Below are 21,054 nucleotides of genomic sequence, written 5' to 3'. Positions count from 1 at the left end.
ATTTACAAAAAACCCATAGTCATCGAAGATTTTATTTTAAAAACATAATAATTATTCCATTCATTGCAATAATTTATTAGGTATCCGTCAACGCTTCCGCCGGCCGACCGAATGTAAAACAGGGCTGTCAAAATAATATATTAATATTTTTAGGACATTTCATTAATCATAATTAAGTAATGATTTTCGTGTTAGTTTTATCAACCCAAAAGCTACATTTTAAAGAGTTACAATTTGAAAGTTAAAAATAGCTTACTATACAGCTGGAATAATTACACATTTCTATGCGTCAAACGCCATACAAAAGACTAGCTGCTAATGTTATGTTATTTTTGTATTGTTCTTATTTGCTTATCAAAATATTTCACATACAGTACACTCTCAGTAATCCGCCGCTCGATTATCCGACAACTACTATAATCCGCCGTTATTGTTACTAGTTGAAAGAACAAAATCAAGATCTATAATTCGCCGGTATTCGATTGTCAAATTCAGTAGTCCGCCGCGTACAAACAACGCAGATGAGACGGGTTTATTTTGGAAACTTCTCCTTCGTAAAACGTACATTCATCACAAAGAAAGTAATGTACCAGGTAGGAAAGTGCCCAAGGACCGCATCACTTATGCCGTGCTCCAATGTAACCGGGACACACAAAATGAAGCTTTTGGTCATAGGGAAAGCCAGGAATCCTAAGCTATTCAAGAATATCTGCCTCACTGGTTGTGTCATGTGATTTACTGTTTATTATTTAGTTAATAAACTTAGTTATATGTATAATTTAGTAAATACTTGATTTTGATTATAAATAAAACCATAATTTGCTAGTACAAACTTCTCAAAAATACTATTTTTACGAAATACCGGTTTTAATTTTTACCATATTTTGTATGTATGCACTATAATCCGCCGCTTTCACTAATTGGACACTTGTCTAGTTTATGAGATGGCGGATTACTGAGATAAAATTGCTATTAACATAGGAAAATCTGTAAATCGTTAAAATGTTAATTTCATCATAGTTTTTAATTAAACCTGTGCAATTACATTATTAGATTTAAACACTGTTGACAGCCCTGATGTGAATGAATAATATACTATTGTATTGTAAGTAATATGTTGACCGGCTTCGAATAAAAAATAGTTTGTGTGGGGTGACTGCACATTTAATTATTTTTAGGCAGTCATGATATAAATTATTTCGTGCATTGACTTTATACAATAATGGTACCTACTTATTGTTTCACTAGTATAAAAGTAAACTTACGTTACTAGTTTGTAAAAGTGTCAGACTAATCTTGAACCAATCGGGCAAGTAATAAAAAATCACTTTCTTTTTATAATAAACAGACATCACTATATTCTACATTTTAAAAATATACATTAGAATTAAACAATACCTATTTTATTATTAGAAAACACTAACTCGAAAAAATGACATATTGAGTTAGTACCAAAATGTTCCTTATTTCAAACTTTACCGTCTGGAAATCTTCTTAATAAATAAACAGTCTTTATTTTAAAGTCATCCTTTTCACGATTACTTAGTAAACTCACATGATAGACCATTATTTCAAACATTTTAACAACTTCAAAGTCAAATTACTCAAAACTAGTATTCTCCAGTTAGTGTGTTCTTCCAGAACAGAGACGATATGTAATAGGTCCTACACATTAAAAATAAATACTATTCATTAATAATGTTTTTTGGATAGCACATGAAATAAAAATGTAGGTAGATATGTATTTCAACATCCTTCGTATGTTTAGTTCTCGGACAATTTCAGGTTAAAAAGTTATTAATATCTTATTAAGTTTATATTGTGGCTACCACATAATTGAAAACGTCACCATATCCATCATATTGGTTGCAATACTTCCCACCAAACAGCTGATTAACATATTGAATTTAGTAACAAGTATATAAGAAGATACTATTTATTGGTCACCCCACACTCGCTAGCATGTTTATGTTTTAAATTTAATTTAGTGACTATTTACTTTTGAGGCAAGCATCGGCGGCAACTCTTTTATATTACTAGTAGACCAACTATTTTGGACCACATATAAAAAAAATCATATTATGTTCAATGCTCAAGGGCATTTCTGTAGAGCGTCCCCTTAATCATAGATTTTGATGAAAAGAAATTGAATATATCACACATGTAAGAAGTTGCTCATTATTTCGATCCTTTTAACTCGGTAGTATTAATTAATTTAATGTGTAGTCTGATTTTTCTATTTATTTTTTATTGTAAACCATTTTTTTAACATTATTATTGAAAAACAATCGGAGAGCATTGTTTTTTTGCTACTGTTTTGTTTAAATGTATCATAATTATATGTTACGAATAAATGGATAGGTATTTCACGAATTTAAGAAAAAATAATCTCAAATTATTAAATTCAATAGTATATACTCGATGGTAATATATGTCTCTATTGTTCTGGATCACTTATATATTAGGTGGGTGTCTAATATATATGTAATATTATAATTCAAAGTTCTCATTTTATTCCAAGAATGAGTTACAGTATAATTAGGTAGTTCATTTATATTATAACTGTTGATTGAAGTGAATTTAATTTTTCGTAAAATAACTCATAATCCAAGTTAACAATCGCACTCACAATAATGTCGTAATGAATAGTTTTAAACGTGCCTCGTTTTAATTTTCAGGCCTAATGTCTACAGACCACCAGAGAAAATGTGATTGTAGGTTTTAATAAAATAAATATGTAAATTGTTAAAATATTTTTTCTCGTGTACAGTGTTTTAGATAGTGAAGCGAGATTCTGTAAATTGAAATGTCGATTAGTGTTGACAGAAACGGAAAGCGAAATGTAAAATAACAATGTGAAATTTAATTTATAATAATATGTAACTCTTTAAAAGTCATAATAAACACACAGATCACTGCATCTTTTGAAACGAGCTTGAGTTTGCAAGACTTGGCTTCTATGTATGTACAACGGGGACTCGGGAACTAATAGTTTACTCTAAATGTGTTGCATTCACGTAAATATAAAAATATTGTTTTTACAATATATTTTACTGTCACTTAACACATGGTTTTGATTTGTTTTTCAAGTACCGCTACACAATTACACCAACTAGTGCCCTAGTGCCTAGAAGCTTCTACACTTTAGGAATGTTATTGCAGCTAAAGAAAGCGATGTTGAAATTTCTTATATAAAATTGTGTTGAGAATATTTTATTGTTTATTAATTCAACTGTGTATACAAAAGTTACCGTTAGATCTAATTACTTAATGTGAATATTAATTGTTTGTTTATTACAGTCATAATTTATTTTCAATTAAAATACTCATTCTTCATTGAATATACTAAACAATTGTATTTATACTTCCTACAAATACAGGACAAATAATTTTTATTTTTTTTTCTAACGAGAAATAGATTTGGTGATACAATTGTTGTTGTAATGAATATTGTGTAAAATGTTAAAATGAATCCCGGTTTCATTAATATTAATGTATGTATCTGTTTCTTCTTGTTTCATCTCGCGTAACATTATTTTGTAACTGATATGTTATTTAAAAAGTCCACGACTACGTTTTGAGTAGTATTTTATAATCACATGTTTTATAATTTATACTCGGCTTGATTTATAGTATTCTTCATAGAATATGTTACAATGTGCAATTAGATTTGTTTCTGAATAGATAAAGGTAAAATTAAAAATTGTCCATTTTTATGTAGAACGGTTGTTTGTTTTCATGTTATTATTAATTTTGATGTATGGTTATCGGTGATAAATAATATGCTGTGACGTCAAATTTAATGTTATGTTAATTATTATATTTTAATACATAATATTTGAGGAAGAATCATTGTTTTATTTACCACAATAATCAAAGAATAAGGACTCTATAGGAACTCATTTCATATTAAGATTTTCAGAGGCATCGAAATCGAATAATTATACGTGTAGGTATATTGGTGACCAGTTCATTATATTATTCTTCTTCTATTGGCAGCGCCGAAAAAAATGGCGGCGTGTGTTCTAGTTTGAAGTCTGTTGCTTTGTTTACATAACCTACGTGCACATTTCTCAGTGTTTACGTGATTATTTATATTTAAAAAAACATTTAATATATAATTTACATGAAACACAATCAAAAATATTCTTATTACATTGCATGACGCAGGATAATTTGGAATATGGTTTCGCAATCAGAATTTTTGATACACATTTTTTAATTAAAATCTTAATTCTTTCATTCTCAATAGTCAATTAACTCTTGTAATTGTTACTCTGGTTTTCAACACTTGAGAATGAGTCTAAAACTATCATTGGCCCTGGGCCAGCAATCCAAGGTTCACAGGTGGGTGATAGCGTTACTTTGTGAAACCATAATTATATATTCCGCTACTTTTATGTTGTGTAGGTATAGTATGAGCGAACCTGATAAAAGCTCTCCGTGCTAAAGAGTTTATCGTTGACTGAGAAGTAGGTATAATATGAGAGGTTTTTGTTAATATGGTAATAATAAAACCAATGGTGACTTTTCACAAATTTATTGTCTATAAAAAATGATTACACAAATATTATCAGTTATCTTCAAAAAATTTATTTTGTTCATCTGACATTACCAATGTTGCCATAATAAATAGACAGTTTGGTTTAACTTTTTAAAAGTAAAACCCTGCTTGATTTAATACAATGAAGACACCCATTAACTTATCAATAATAATGATATGCCGCATCAATTCAATCGTTTTATTTTTTTTAATTAATTATCTGAAAAGTCATATTTCATTTTATACTTAATGATGAATATAAATAACCTTAAAATAAATGAAAAATTTATCGCAATGAAGCATGATGGCAATGTAGAACAAAAATTACTATTAAACATTTTAGCGGATGAGTCAAACTCCACGTCATGTAAATATAATTTTTTTTTTTAATGAAGGTTTAATTTTTTAATACTGTAATTTTGATTGCAAGTAACCTCGAGTAGGTTGGCGAGTAAAGCATTTTTATTTGCATATTTTTTAAATGATTTCTATATGGAAACAATTGTTTTTCTTTGCACTATGATTGAATATCGTGGTGGGATGTGATGAAATATTTTTAACAGGTATTCGTTAGCCTAAAATTGGCTCTGTCCGGAGTAGTCTTCGAAATGTTGTGTTCCCGGAGGTATCTTGTAGCCCGCGTAGTTGTGTGGCAGGGCATTTTTAGCAAAGAATTGCGAATAATCCTTTTTTATCTGCAACATACAAACAAAAAAACATTGCAATAATATTTTTTCTAAAATAAAATTTATATGATCCTATCAGGATCGGACATGGTCGAAAAAAAAAAAAAAAAAAAAAAAAAAAAAGCTGGATTATTTTTCGATTGAAAAAGAATTTCAAAATTAATAAAATGATTAAAAAAACAATTTTTGGTATTGACAAGGTTTGTAAATTTTTCTGTTGTAGAGATTTTAGTGGATTGATTTTTGAACTGATCTGTTTTAGGTGCAAGAATCTTATACTCTCCGGTGGATATTTGGTAATACTGTAGAACCCCGATAATCTGGACTAATTGAGGATGAGAATAATCCGTACAATCGAAGAAATTATATCCTTTTTAAAAGAAATTTCCTTTTTTTACTAACTATATATTTTAAATTGTACCTTTTTCTTATAACATACGAAACTATTTTTCAAAAAGATTGAGATCCGGATCACCGAGGCTCTACTGTACTAAGTGTATTCAATAAAAATATAGTTTTTTACGATAATAGAATGTAAATAATTTTATAATTAAGTTACCATTAAAGATTATGCTAAAAAATAACCGACTCTGAATATAGTAAGTGATGAGTTCAAATTCTGGGTCAGGAAAAATCACATTTTTTTCAATGTGTGTTTGGACCCAAAGCATAGACCTAATACGTTAAGTAGCAAACTGATAACATCCATTTTTCGTAAAAACAAAAATCTGTTTCGAAACCTCTTTGTGAGGCGGCCAAAATCCACATTGGATTGCGAAGTCAATTAAAAAAAATATATTGCAAGAATGCAGTGGGTCGTTTTCATTTGTAGATAGATGTCAGTAATGCATTTGTATTAAATAAAAAGTGATGATTAATATGGGGTGATTACCTTGCGTGGTCTGCATGCGGGTCCTTTGGCCAGCTCAATACGAGCTGCGTTTTCCGCTTCCATGCCTTCCTTCACCGTCTGTGGTGGCCATTTCTGGTCTCCGCGCATATTAACACCTCCTGGAAAACACAAAATTAGATTCATTCATAATTTATAAATTGTCATATTCTATAAAACCAGCTTTACAAAAAAAGAGGATCAGTGACCTGTGCACATTTTCTAAAATAAATTCAGAATATTTTATGTCCAAAAAATACACGATTTAATGTAATTATGTCTAGACTGAATAGACTCAAGGGGTGAATAATTTGATGTCTAAGTGATATCATAGTATAATGAGGCTTTCTGGCTTTGAGGTACAGAATTTCTTATAATGAATCATTGAAATTTATAATATGATGTTTGAAAAGATAACATTCTATTTTTATCTTGACAATATTATTGTTTCTGTTACTTATGTATTTTACTGATTGATTTTAATTTGATTGAAAATTTCTTTTTACTACAAAATCAACAAACATCAATATATCGTAACCCAAAATTAACAACTTTGACAATCATCAATTTACTCGAATCATTGGGTTACGACATATTGAAGTTTACCGATGGATATAATATGGGATCCTAAGACTCTGATTAATTCCTAATATTTTGATACAATCAATATAATCTGATATTATTATTCATATATTATTGTTTGGCTTACCTCTGAAGGTGTTGGTAGCGGGTTGGCTAGCCAGGATTACGGGGGGGAGTTGATGCACGGGCGGAGCTGGACGGAGGGTGATTGTCGCTGGAGGGGGCTCCACAAACTGAAACGTACACAAAAGGGGATCACTTCTTGTTTTTATTCACCGTGCCCGAAGGAAGTCAGTACTCACAAATATTTTAGACATAGTTGAATAGATTTATATCATCTTCATGAATTGCAACCCAATTGACAAGGTAATAATAGTTGACCCAATGTATTGCTGATTTAAACTGGTTGAATACTACTCTATTCATAACCAATATTTCAGATAGGTATTCGTGTTAGGCATATTCCCGTAAATATTTATATGTACATCGACAAGCAAATGTTAGTTTAGATAAGAGACTCAATAATTTGATAATATTTAAAGGTGATACTAATTTCTCTCATTGTGATTTCATTATTTGCAGATGGAATAATAAATAAATGCATGTATTATGTAAGTATAGAAAATTCTCATTTTCAAATTATTTTTACGAATCAAGGTACACATTTAAAAGGTAATTGTTTACATTAAATCTTCACCACTGTTATAATATAACAGTAGGTATGCACATATGACGTGTTGCGTTATTTCATTGTTAAATAACGATTTATTATAATATTTAAAAAATTATGTAATAAATACAGCGATTTCTATATTTGGTTTACGATAACTATTTTAATTACAATATATTTTTTGGGCATTGAAAAATGTGTTCACATCAAAAAATTTGGACGAAGGCTTTCTCCATCATCTTTGGTTCACATTAATGTGAAGGGCTGATCGGTGATCATACTTTAGCTAGCGGTAAGTAGTGGGTAATTTATAAATACAAAATATTTGTGATTTCAAACTTCCAATCGGACGCTTTGGTTTTTTGTTTTATTTTTCTCTCTCATGCGCTGGACAAATTACAATAATTATTTAGAAGCAGACGTCACATCAAATCACGCAAGGCATTTGAATGTTATGTTAAATATTATTAATATCACATATTAAAAAAATGCAAGACAAATAATAATCAATAAAAATTCACTGACAATAAGAAATATGGATAGTGTTGTGTGAAATAAATTGATTGAAAATAGATACCACTCTAAATATTACTAATATAAATGTAGCCAATCATTTCCATGAGAAGATGCTGTTTATTGGCTATGGAAAGTGAAACACAGGACGTTTCTGTGTCTTCCATATGTCTCATGACGTGAAAATATCTTTTGAGCTTAGATCGTAAATTAAATTAAATTTAGTTTTTACTTCTTGCCAATTCATAAATCATCCACATTTAAATAATTGTATGAGAATCACAAACACATGAATGATTTATTTTTTAAGACAGATAGGTAGTATGTTTTATTTATATCTTTAAGTGGTATGTATAATAACAATTTCAATAATGTAAGGATAAACTTTGAATATTAAAGACAATAATATACTTATTAAATAAAAATTTCTGCTACTTTTTACAAGTTAATAAAATCTTGTAACCACTAACTATTAACGCCGAATATAGCATTTGTATACAATAGTATATTGTGTTATAGTTAGTGTGATTTCTGAAATAAATCTGGTGATGTGTTAAAAAGTATGTCAAACAACTGCAAGCGATGTTTAAATAGTTTTTTTATGTTGGTTAATCTCAGGATACTATTTACAAAGGAATATTACGCTATAATCAAAGCATTCAGAAGATTTTTTTCCCAGATCACGGGTTTCTCAAATAACAATACATAATAATAATTCTAATATATTCCTGTGCCTTGATACTGAATTTCTCTAAATGTGTTTTGTGTTTAGTTACATGAATTTAGTAGTGTTTACAATAATATCATGTGTATGTATAACATTTATAAAAATACGTCCCGTATTTTTTAGGTCTGCGATCTATTGTCAAGCCGTTTTTCCACGTTTATATTGGATTTTTACCATTTTTGTACCATTCACATAATACTAAATACGGCATACCTACTCCTCACATTTAGCAGCAGACAAATAAATATCTATGGTGTGTGTACAGTTTGACACAAGTTTATTGAAATTGTAACTATTTGATGGTATGAGAAAAGAAAATTTACAAAATAAAATTAGTACAATAATGAATACATAATAATAAAGAAAAGACAATTTTTAAAACACACAAATTTGTCATGTCTGTTATTTTGAACTATATTCAGTTCGCTAATAAGATTTATTTCTATCACTAAATATTGCTTTAATGATTAATATTATTTTAAATTGAAGCAATCTGCCAAATTAATTAATGAGACAACACAATTAAAAATTTAGTCATAATAATATGTATTGAATTTTTGGATGACCGGGTAATTCATAACTCGGATGATAAAATTAATACACGTTTTAAAACACTCGAAATCTCAAACAGTGCATCCAGAAAATTATGTAAAGTTGCAAGGTGTACAATTATTATATTTAAAGAGTCTGCTGATTTTAAAGCAAGTCGATTTTAAAAATCACAATAGTGACCCAAAAAATAGGGACTATTATCACGAAAGCCTGCACAACATACAATATTAATAAACAAATTAATTTATAGCTTCAATGTCGCTATTTTACGACAGTATGGTTTGTTTTATAATTGATAGGGTTCTAGCGATTAGTGAAATGAAGTTTATAATAAAAACAATTCACTGTCATATGACAGCGAATTGACAGCGGTTTATTGTTCAGCAATAAAACTGTTTTTGATGCCCGATACTTTAATATAAACAGTTCTGTATGGTTTATAACTGACAGCTCCGTTTCGTCGAGGCGATTAAGTCTGCGCTTATTGCATTATGTTAGTATCCCACAACAGGTAAAACAAATAATTAGGAGCACCGCGGCGACACGGACAACTTTAGCCACTCAGCGTCGTGTCGCATTTGAGAAACGCCGCATACCTGGTTCTGACCGGGAGAGTATACCGGAGTCGGAGAGACGGCGGCCCACTGGCCGGACGGCTGGGCACCGAAGGTTTGCCCTCCCACTTGGGGCGCCGCGCCCCCAAAGGAGTGAGGGGAGACGGGAGCGAAGGATCTCGGAGGATTCACCGGCCTGAACGCCTGCTTCGGAGCGGGGCGGTTCTGGAACGGCACAGGGGATACCGAACCGAAGGAGTTCTGGGCGGGAGGACCGAACTGGTTAGGGTTGACGGGAGCGGAAGGCCTGCTGACCGGAGCGAAAGACTGAGGACCTGGAGGGGGGAAGGAGTGAGCCGGGGCGTAAGCCTGAGGGGATACAGGCGAGAAAGGCTGGCCTCCGCCGAAAGCGGGCTGAGGCGAACGGGGCTTGGGAGACACGGACCCGAAGCCTTGGGGCTGGGGGGAGTAGACCTTGGATTGGGCGGGGTCGTGGGTGTGATCTAACTCAATGGGGATGAGTCGGGTGAGAGCGGGGGACTGGTAGACCTTCTCGGGTGCCGCCTGCAATGCCACCCGCATACAAAGTGTTAACCCTTCACATCTTTATATCCCGTCTTGAAAATATGCATGGGTGTTAAGTATCTGGTATGTGTTTCATGAATGAAACAGAAATAACTTGATATAAAATTATATTATTTTTTTTTAATTTTTAGCATAATTTTTGGATACCGTTAAGGGGGGACATGCTCGTCGAAGGTCAAAATTGAGTTTTTATTGTATTTTCAAACCATGATCCTGGACACTCCTTAAACGTTGTAGATAATCTCTTTATATAATTTTGAAGCCTTATTATCCTTTATAGTTATTTTAAACATTTGATGACTGCATAAAGTATTTTTGTTACATAAAATAGTATTCTTTTAAACCTCTCGCTCTAATGTTTTAGAATATAGTCATATTTCGGTACATAACTGTGCAGTGGTGTTAAGATTTTTTACATTTATTAATTTTTAAACGCATTTATAAAACCATTAGCATAATTTATTACGAGATAATTTTTGTAAAATATTCACGATAAAAAATTATATTGATAATCTCTGTGATCCCGAATTTGACAAGAATTAGGCATTTTATTATTCAAAAAATCGGCAAGATTAACACATTTCAAGATAATTCTAAAGATATTTATTATAAGCTATGTCTTTGACCATTCAAGTGTGATAAACATCTTATGAATAATGATTGCTTTATAATAATTATTGACCTAAGAATAAGGTAGTGTTTTTTTGAAATACGCCATTTCTTTTGTCATTCCCCAGTGGTTAAGCTACAACATACGGCCGTAGCCATACATTGACAAACTATAATTGAAGTAGGGAGTAAAATGATATTGACGCGCGTGTTTGAACATGTACCGTTTAAAAAAAAAATTTAAAAAAATCCGTTAGGTACATGTTCAAACACGCGCGTTAACATAATTTTACTCCCTACTTTAATTATAGTTTGTCATTTTATGGCTACGGCCGTATGTTGTAGCTTAACCACTAGGGAATGACAAAAGAAATGGCGTATTTCAAAAAAACACTACCTTATTCTTAGGTCAATAATTATTATAAAGCAATCATTATTCATAAGATTTTTATCACACTTGAATGGTCAAAGACATAGCTTATAATAAGTATCTTTAGAATCATCTTCAAATGTGTTAATCTTGCCGATTTTTTGAATAATAAAATGCCTAATTCTTGTCAAATTTGGGATCACAGAGATTATCAAAATAATTTTTTATCGTGAATATTTTACAAAAATTATCTCGTAATAAATTATACTAATGGTTTTATAAATGTGTTTAAAAATTAATAAATGTAAAAAATCTTAACACCACTGCACAGTTCTGTACCGAAATATGACCATATTCTAAAACATTAGAGCGAGAGGTTTAAAAGAATACTATTTTATGTAACAAAAATACTTCATGCAGTCATCAAATGTTTAAAATAACTATAAAGGATAATAAGGCTTCAAAATTATATAAATAGATTATCTACAACGTTTAAGGAGTGTCCAGGATCATGGTTTGAAAATACAATAAAAACTCAATTTTGACCTTCGACGAGCATGTCCCCCCTTAATTGGGGGAAAATACATTATTTAGGATCTAATTTTTTTTATTAACTGCAAATAAAATTATCTATGTGGATATAATACAGTTAGAATTTAAATTTCATGAACTATGTTGTATTCCACCAGGGATCCTTATTTTTACAGTGTTCTAATGTGTTCATAATATGTGGATAGTACATTTATCTTTAGTGAACACGCTACCAAAGTATACCAATATTCATGCATATTTTCTCAAGGAATAAAATATATAATACACTCAAATCACAATGGCTGCCTTGTATATAAATAAATATTAGTAATACAATACCATGATGAGTGACACCATGGCTTATTATACGTACCTACTATAGAAATTTTGCTTGAAAACCAGAAATGAACTTTTACTGTTGATTAAATTTTGAATAATATTCAAGGGGATCTGACAGGTATTAAAGAGACATCTGCCGGTGGAAATATGAGACATGCAATTAAATATAATTCACTGAATGATTATTAATTTGGGTACAATAAGTATAACAAAAGATATGCATTTGGTCACAGGACATCACATGCTATGCAAATAGTTGACTACTAATTCCTACAAACTATGTCAAAATCAATGAGGTTTAATTTTTTCACTGCACTCATTAAAATCCTAAATTGAAAATCCGCATCATGATGATATAAAATCTCATTCGCTGAAAATCACGCCATACTAATCGTTCGATCTTTCATTGGCTGCATACTATTTAATAGAAATACGCCGTCCAATGAATGGCCCTGAATGCATTATGAATGGTCAATAATTATGCACATGTAAAAATTATGTGAATTCAGCTAAAAGCTTACCAAATTTTTACTAATAATTACTTATCCAAATTATGCTCTGTCATTTAGTTGAGATTGTGAAAATATTTTTGTTTCTTAAAGCTAATAAAAGTAATTATTGACTTCTATCCGTTATTTTATTACAGGGCCTGTCTATATATGACATCACACCTTAAAGGGAGAAGGGTATCTGATAGTGTGATGATTTGTGACTAAACGGATAGGGAAAGTTGTAAATAATATGATATCGCAAAGCCAACAAAATATAGAATGTGAAAAGTCTAACTTGGTATGCGCCAGCTTGGTATACTGAAATCTCCTTTATGCGTTCCTCTCACCATGAAAGCATTTAACGTTACTTATTTGTGTGTGCTGTAAGTCATTTAGATGTGTTAATAATCCAAAAAGTTTTGAAAAGTGATGGTAGGAAAATTATAAGTCATATTGCAATGAAGAAATATGACAAAAAGAGCTTATTCGCCCCATAAACAAATTTGAGAAAGAATCGCTGCGATGACAGGACAATATAATTATCAATCCCATATAACTAAAAATACTGCAACACGGTGGAAAAAAATACCATTGTATTTTATATTTCTGTTTTATAAAGGAAGTGGGGAATAATATCTTCCAATCTTGGGAATACTCTCAAAATATTTTGATAATAACATGAGCACCGTCGCCAAGCCTCGAGTTATACTTGTCGCATTCTAAACTCTCCCATCAGTGGGAGCCTAAAAATACTGAAAACTGTGTGACCTCATTTATGGAAGACCCCTTATGAATAAATATTTAGTTTACTAATCCTATGATTGTTTATTGATTAATGTATTTTGGGGTAAATGCAAAGAGATGCCCTGCTGCTAGTTCTCTGAGATGTGAGTAAATAGAGAATAAAAAACTTGAATAAATCTAGATATCTGAGATTGTTAATAATCTCGAACCTAGTAACAGCCTACACTTTGTTTTACCCTCAAAGATTGATATTGATTCAGTTCATTTCTGGTGATTACTCGAAAATAATATACGGTGTTAGTTGTGGGAATATTTATAATCTTAGGCATTATAAGAGCTAAAGTGTTCATGCTTTTGGCATTTATGTACAACAAATAATAACACTGCCCCAACTGTTAGTTATAATTCGAATAGTGACACAATATACACCTTCAAGACTACCGTGCGGTCATTCTGGAATAATGTTTTAATGGAGAAAAAAATGTTGTAGATGTTCATTGCTGCTTTGTCTTCTAATCCTGAATTGATCCTGTATTATATTAACATCATTGCAGAATGACCTCCAGACCATAATACTTAAATTTTCAAAGCACATTTTAGGCAATATATTAAATCTCCAATACTTGAATATTTAATAATAAATTAAATATCTAGTGTTAAAATTATTACAACATAATATTTATGACACAAAATATCTTGATGCTTTTTACTTCAAGAGGCATCGTGATATTCATTTTTAATAGAGACAAGTTAAAGTGTGCATGATATTAAACTTGTTTTTCTGTTATAGTTATTTATAATTAATGTCATTGATGGTGTATCTTGTGTAGCCATTTACTTAAATAAAAACAAACAAAATGGTCTATGGTGACAATCTGTCAAATAATATGTTCAAATTTGAAACATCAGCAAGTTGTCCGTCGTTTTTGTTAATGATACCTGTCTTTGAACAGGAGCTTCTTGTCCAGGTTGTTGTCCCTCTGAGTCTTCTGGTGGTGGCCACGCAATTCTTTTCACACCTAAAACATAACAATGTTTTCAATGAAACGATCTGATAATACTGCAATGCCTACTAACGATACAAAATGATATTTGTACATTACAATATAGTCATTATATTATTATTGTAATTCTAAATTAAAATACGCTATCTATTGAAAATATCAGGAAACTGTTATTAACAGTATAATGGAAAATAACCCCTCAGTATCGTCTTGATACGAATCACGTGTGTCAATCAATGACTCACCTATAAATTTAATTTCCTTTTGATTGTTTTTTCCCAATCAATTAATAATAATAAATTTTTATATAAGCTGTACTATCCTATTGATTTTGCAGGCTGTTGATGAGATTATTCAATATTCTGAAGATCTCAATGAAGAGCTTAGTAGGCGTCATAATATATTTTTTTAATATAGTGAATTTGAAATTCCCATGGGTTGTTAGCTTGAATCCTGCATCTGGATCAAATTTAGTGATCGGTTTTATAATCATTATATTTCTTCAGATACAGCACATTGACGAAATGCGTTGCCCAAATGACTTAACAACCAATCAATTATTGTAATGTCTGTTAAAATATCTCCATTCTGTAGATATCCATATTATGTCATATTATCCTAATTTCGTTTTTTTAAACTAGATTAAAAATTATTGCCTTATTAATGGCTAATAATATACTTTCTAAATACAAAGTTATTTCTAATATAAAAACATAAATCTCTTAGTAAGCAGAAAGCGGTTTTAACAAATTATTTGAACACAAGTACTTTCATATTTAAAAAAATAGGTAATCGGAAAGTAATGCAACTAGTGAAAACTTAAATAATGTTAAATGCATCTAATGTGTATCATTATTTGTAAAGAAAAGTGAAAAAAGATGAAAATGAAAGAATGATGATGACATAATTTTTTCTCTATTCTTTGTCTATGACTCATGCAAATTAATATAATGTGTCGTTTCTTATTGTCTCTTAGGTTATTGAATTAATAATTTAGAATGAAAATAGATTTTGCTCATCGTTAATATGCATGTGTTCGTATGGTGCCAAATAAAATTATTATCTGATTCAGTCTCTATATTTAATAAGTGTCGACGACATCTGTGGCTGTTTCTTGCAAGTTTTCGAAAATATTTGGGTCAGCCATGATTGAAAATGCACTTCTGTTCTATATTTTCATCGGGCAGGCAACATTTTAATGATATTTGTATGGAGCAATAGTGAGAATGATTTTCCAAAATATAGTAGCAAAAGAAAAACCATGTCCTAGATTAAATAATTATTTTTAATAATGAAATATTTAAGAAGAAACTATAGATAAACTTAGATATTTTATTTCAATACTATTATAATTTGGAAATTACAATAGATTTGGCATCAATAATTTATTTAGCAGTATGTAGGTACATTGATTTTATAAAATTATCAATATTTTTGAAACTAGATAAAATATTTTTTACTGGTCCAATTTTATTTTTGTAGCACATATTATTTTATTTAAATATAGCTCCCACCAGTGTCAAAAAACTATCTAACTGCAAAGATAATATTCAGTCCAATTTATCACACTTTCATTGATTACTAATATTTCTAATAATGACATTTATTTATTAAAGATTAATTTGTTTATAATATATGTAAGTACTAATAGATTAATGTAAGTCATAAATCCTAACCATTTGAAATTTCGAATTGGGAACCATTAACAATAATTGATATTGCCATCTATTAAAAAATACTTGATGTGGTTAGTTAGTCAACAATGTTTATTTGTCTGAAAAATGTTTTATATGGTTGTTGAAAAAAACACAATATATATATAAATAAGTATTAATTGAAAATATAACACTTACAATGCAATTAATATTAGTAGGTAGCGTTTGCGTGAGAATGCTTTGTGTGCAACTGTGTCTGTATTTTTTAAACTGTCAAATCGAACGTTGAAAAAACAGCGCGAACACGATTCCGTATAACGTTACAATGGGCAGGTAGGGTGTATCGCTGATAGGTGAAGTGAAATTCAAAATAAACCTGACGCCCGGCGTTATTATCGTCTTGTGAACATTTCGGGAATAACTTTATCCCCACTCCAGGGCAAAGGTGGGGATAATAAAATCCCCGGTCCATTTGTTGCGTCATTTGCATAAAACATGCGTTTCTGCGCGTTCGTCATTTTCGTTTTTGCCAGCGCTTTGTGTATGTCAACTGGCAACATTACAATATTTTAATGGTAGATATCTACCTACTCTATGCAAAAAAAAAACTAAAGAAAAATTATTAATATGTGGAAAAATTGCAATCGTACGTGTTTTGTGGCAAATTACACGGAATGGTACCTACATTAGCTAACAAAAATACAGAATATAACAGTCTGTATGCAATCTTTCTTCACTTCACATAAAGATTAGATCAAAATAATTAATAGTTACTCTCAGCATTTTCCGATGATTATCTAAAGATTTTACACGGATTCTTTATTTTAAGCGTAATTAAATCATCTTCAAAACATATTATAATTATTTCATTTTAAAATTAAGTTCCATACCTATAGGTAATTATGTTAAAGTAAGTAGGTATATAATATACGTTCAAAAACTCTAAATAATGACATTGTTATCGAAGATATTATATTTTTAATTATAACATTGATAATTTTATACAGCTATCGTTTGGATTTCAACTATTTTCCACCAACAATTCAATGATACTTTTTGACGATTCTCATACAATCGTTAAAATTGCGTCATTGAATCTGTGAAAATATGTTTTAATAGCAATTATAGAATAATTTTACGTTTTCATTTTTTTATTTGGTGAAGTAGGTACAACATAGTGGTGTGTGCTTTTAAAATATTTATTATTTCACACTCTTATTAAAGCAAATAAATCCGTTTCAAAATGCAATGGTCTTGCAAACACGTCAGTGTTAAATAAAATATTAAAAATATAATATATATTTTGACAAGCATTTTAAAAATGAATATGCGAGGCGATAATATGTTATATACATACGATAAAATGATCATAGTGTTTGTTTTACAAACTTTAATCCCACCTTGTGAGAATTGTTTTTTTCTTTTTATTTATTTTTAATTATTGTTTATATTCGGTACCTGAGTTTGGCGGCACAAAAAATTTTGAGGTATACGCATTATTCTGACTTAATTGGCTTCCATTCGCTCTCGCCTTTGGGGGCCAATCTATGAATCGGTCGGTTCGTCGCATTGTAGGATCACAATCTCGTTCGCTTCTGTTATATCCTTTTGATCAAGAATATGCACCAACCGTCGAGTAAAATATATTAGTATTTTGCAATAACAATATTGTGTAATTTGGCATAGTTTAAAATCAAAAATATATACAACATTATTTTGACTGAATTACTTAAATAAATAATATTAAGCGTTGGCTGTTTTTTGAAAAACTACGTGATGTCATATTTTTTTCCTGCGATATAATTGTTGCAATGATTGTAATTTATTTGTTTACAGTCATATTTTTATTATAAATTTTACGTATTTTGCAATCTACATATTGATTAACTGTGTTTAAATAAATACCTTATTAATTTTCCATGCTAACAAAAAATCATGAATATTAAAGAATAACGTAAATTATAGCTATATGACAAACCATGATACCTACTCGTAAATAAAAGTGCTCGATTATTATTTATATCACTAAATTTCAGTAAGGCCCTGATTTATAAAATCTTGCTAATAAATTATGTAGGTACCTACTTGTGTCAAGATTTATTTTGTTTTGAGTTGAGGGACGACAAATATGAGTAATATATAGTATAATAAGCAACTGACATAATATTATAATGTTTGTACTTTCACGGATGTTTGTCATCGCGTATTTTACCTCCTTCTTTCCTCGACGTTTCGCAGAGGCTATTCTCAAGAAATTATTATGTTGAAGTGTGCCATAAGGTGTCAGTAGATATGTCGAAAAAGTAACTTTTTAGCAGAGAGAAGACGTTGCTCAGAGTAAAAAAAGTAGTATTAATAAAATTATTATTGTACTACGTCAGTTGTTACGACCAGAGATACCAGATCGGATATTAAATTTTGATGAAAATACCGGAAGCCATGGCGTTTCTAAATATTGCCCATATTGTTTTCTGTTGGTATTGTCAAGAAGTTATCTATGTATTTTGACACATTAAAATGGCCTCTGAAACGTCGAGAAAAGAAGGAGAAAGAATACGTAATGATAGTCCAAAAATCTATTATGATATTTATCTATGTCAGTTTTGCTATAATACATACATTAATTGTTATGGAAATTTCTGATGCTGCATAATGATGTCTTTCTTTATACTATAATGATAATATGGCTAAACAGGGAATCGTTTATAAGCGTTAAAAATGTTTTTTTTACAACTTTAAATATATAATGAAATAATATCTTGTATTTACTATTAACATTTTTTATTATTCTTTTTTTATGATAAAGTAAAGATAATAATAATTTGAATGTAGTTATTAATAGTAACGATGAGGTACTATTGATTTGATATATTTTTTTATGAATACATAACCTAATTTAAATACCACAGAGCATTCACAAATATTGGAGTGAGAAAGGGGAAGGACTTAATTTTCTTTTTAATATCGTCAGCCAAAGCATACATCAATGTAGTAAACGCAATTTTACACGCTAACTTTAATGATTTATATAAAAAATATATTATTAATGTGGTGAATAAAAAAAATCATGATGATGTACTCACTTCCGGGCTGCCCATGTCTTTGCCTCTGCTCTTCTTCTTCGAGCATACGAAGAACTGCTGAGTTGGCAAGATTTGAGGGCTTTGAATTGATGGGGTTGTTGAAATCAATACTGTGGACAAATAATAAAAATACTGTTATAATATATTATTATTAATTAATACCATCATCCGAGAATATTTGATAGAATTTTAACTATAAATTGATTTAAGTTTTGTACTGTTCCATTTGCGACGTCTTTTGAACAGCTGGTTTCGCCTTTCGGCATCTTCGGGCACTATGTGTATTTACCAATGGAAAATGCACACTGACAAATAATAAATTCATACAATGTAAGATACGTATGTTTTACTAACATAAACCTGACATTTTGGTGCCGCAATTGGTGTACGTATTCAGTTTACCGATTATGGATTATATTTAGCGACATTTCTCATTAGTCAATTTAATTAAATTTCCAACACATTACCTAATTCCATTGTTAAAAATTAATACGCTTAGTGAATGTATTCATAGTGAGTATCTATTTATTTACGACTGGTTTTTACTAACACTTAAAATATTCAAAAAATATTTTTACATGATCCTTAACTTAATTTAAAGTAATTTACTTATAAAAGAAGACGATAAGTTTTTTACTGTATTTATTATAACCGAGAGTTAACCGTGTTCGTTGTCAGTGTGCATTTACCATTTGTGAGTGCGCATAGTGTCGAATTTCAACTACTAATTAAAACTTTATTATTATATTGCGCTTCCTACATATTGTATAGATAGAGTATTAATTAGGTAGATTTTTTATGGTAGGTTTTAGGCCTTGAAAGTTCCAATGCAAGGCACCAACCAGAATAGTGTAACCTGCAATTTCCTGTGAATTGGTACAACCATTTTCTTCTATCTTCTTCTATTCGTATGCGTTCTTATACCATTCACCCGATTGCGATGAAACTTTTGTCAGTTGTTGTGCGCACACCTGCGAAGGTTTCTAAATTCGTATTATATAAAATACAAAGTTTTTTGTTTGTTTGTTCCATCTGTTGGCTGTTGGTGGTCACTGTTGAGGTCACTCCAGTGTGGTGTCGATGCGTAGGTAGAGGATGATAGTAATGACGAAGTCTTCGATGTCGTATGGTGAGATTTATTTAGCAGCGTATTTATACAATGATAGTTACTTGCTAATTACTCTGAGTCGAGTGACTTGATTTGAGTGACCTTGTGTTGAATTGTTTTCCCTTATTTATACAATACCAAAGTAACACGTCAACACAAAATTTACACAATATAAAATATAATAGGTATACAATTACATTAGACTAAGTATAAGCATCAGCGTTTTTAAATCGAATAGTGAAATGAAATATTATTTGTTATAAAATATGACACTACGAGAAAACTGATTATTCAGATAATATATTAATCGTATAATGCGCTATGATATTATGTTATTATAGTTGTAAGCAAATACTATGGGAAACGTTTACTTAGCTCAATACGCCGTAATACTAATTAAGTATTGTTATAAATGTAATACTACACCGTCTCTAATTTCGCTGACGATATGTATGTTGTTTACTAGAAAATACATTCAGTGGGAATGCATCGCTGCAAAGTAACTTGATATTTTTATAAACAATAGATGAATTTGATAGTTATTATTCGGCCACTACATACCCCCTTTCCAGAAATTTACTAATTTCGATACTATATGATATAATTGAGTGGGTTTTTGTTGTTGAAAAAAAATGGATATAACAATGGAATTTAATTACGTGTTAACCTAAACGATTTACTAATGTATAAACGATATAACGACATATGTTCCGTAGCACTATGGAATATGCACTTTTGGGATGTTTTTCAGTAGCCTAGACGATCAGGGAAGTGTATACGTCTTCCTGCGCGTGTGACGTTATCATGCCGTCTGATGTC

General features: G+C 30.3%; 1 protein-coding gene across 4 annotated transcripts in view; it reads right to left on the bottom strand.

The window, feature by feature from the left end:
* Nucleotides 1-4,524: 4,524 nt before the first annotated feature.
* Nucleotides 4,525-21,054, bottom strand: part of LOC147079035 (uncharacterized) — a 62,906-nt gene continuing 46,376 nt past the window's right edge. For 2 of the 4 annotated variants that reach the window (XM_085952750.1, XM_085952757.1), the window contains 7 exons: nucleotides 19,128-19,237; nucleotides 17,503-17,649; nucleotides 14,325-14,404; nucleotides 9,759-10,280; nucleotides 6,828-6,933; nucleotides 6,122-6,240; nucleotides 4,525-5,238 (listed from right to left, as the gene is read on the bottom strand). In XM_085952750.1, the coding sequence (XP_085808876.1) occupies nucleotides 5,119-5,238; nucleotides 6,122-6,240; nucleotides 6,828-6,933; nucleotides 9,759-10,280; nucleotides 14,325-14,404; nucleotides 17,503-17,649; nucleotides 19,128-19,237 (1,204 nt within the window). In that variant the 3' untranslated portion in view covers nucleotides 4,525-5,118. The remainder of the gene's footprint in view (nucleotides 5,239-6,121; nucleotides 6,241-6,827; nucleotides 6,934-9,758; nucleotides 10,281-14,324; nucleotides 14,405-17,502; nucleotides 17,650-19,127; nucleotides 19,238-21,054) is intronic. The other 2 variants (XM_085952766.1, XM_085952774.1) reach the window with 1 other exon arrangement.

Source organism: Rhyacophila brunnea, unplaced genomic scaffold (assembly GCF_057557595.1).
Source record: "Rhyacophila brunnea isolate RB1 unplaced genomic scaffold, BYU_Rbru_1.0 scaffold_10, whole genome shotgun sequence".
Classification (NCBI taxonomy): Eukaryota; Metazoa; Arthropoda; class Insecta; order Trichoptera; family Rhyacophilidae; genus Rhyacophila; species Rhyacophila brunnea.
Note: the sequence above shows the minus strand (reverse complement) of the source record. Positions and strands in the feature narration are given on the sequence as shown.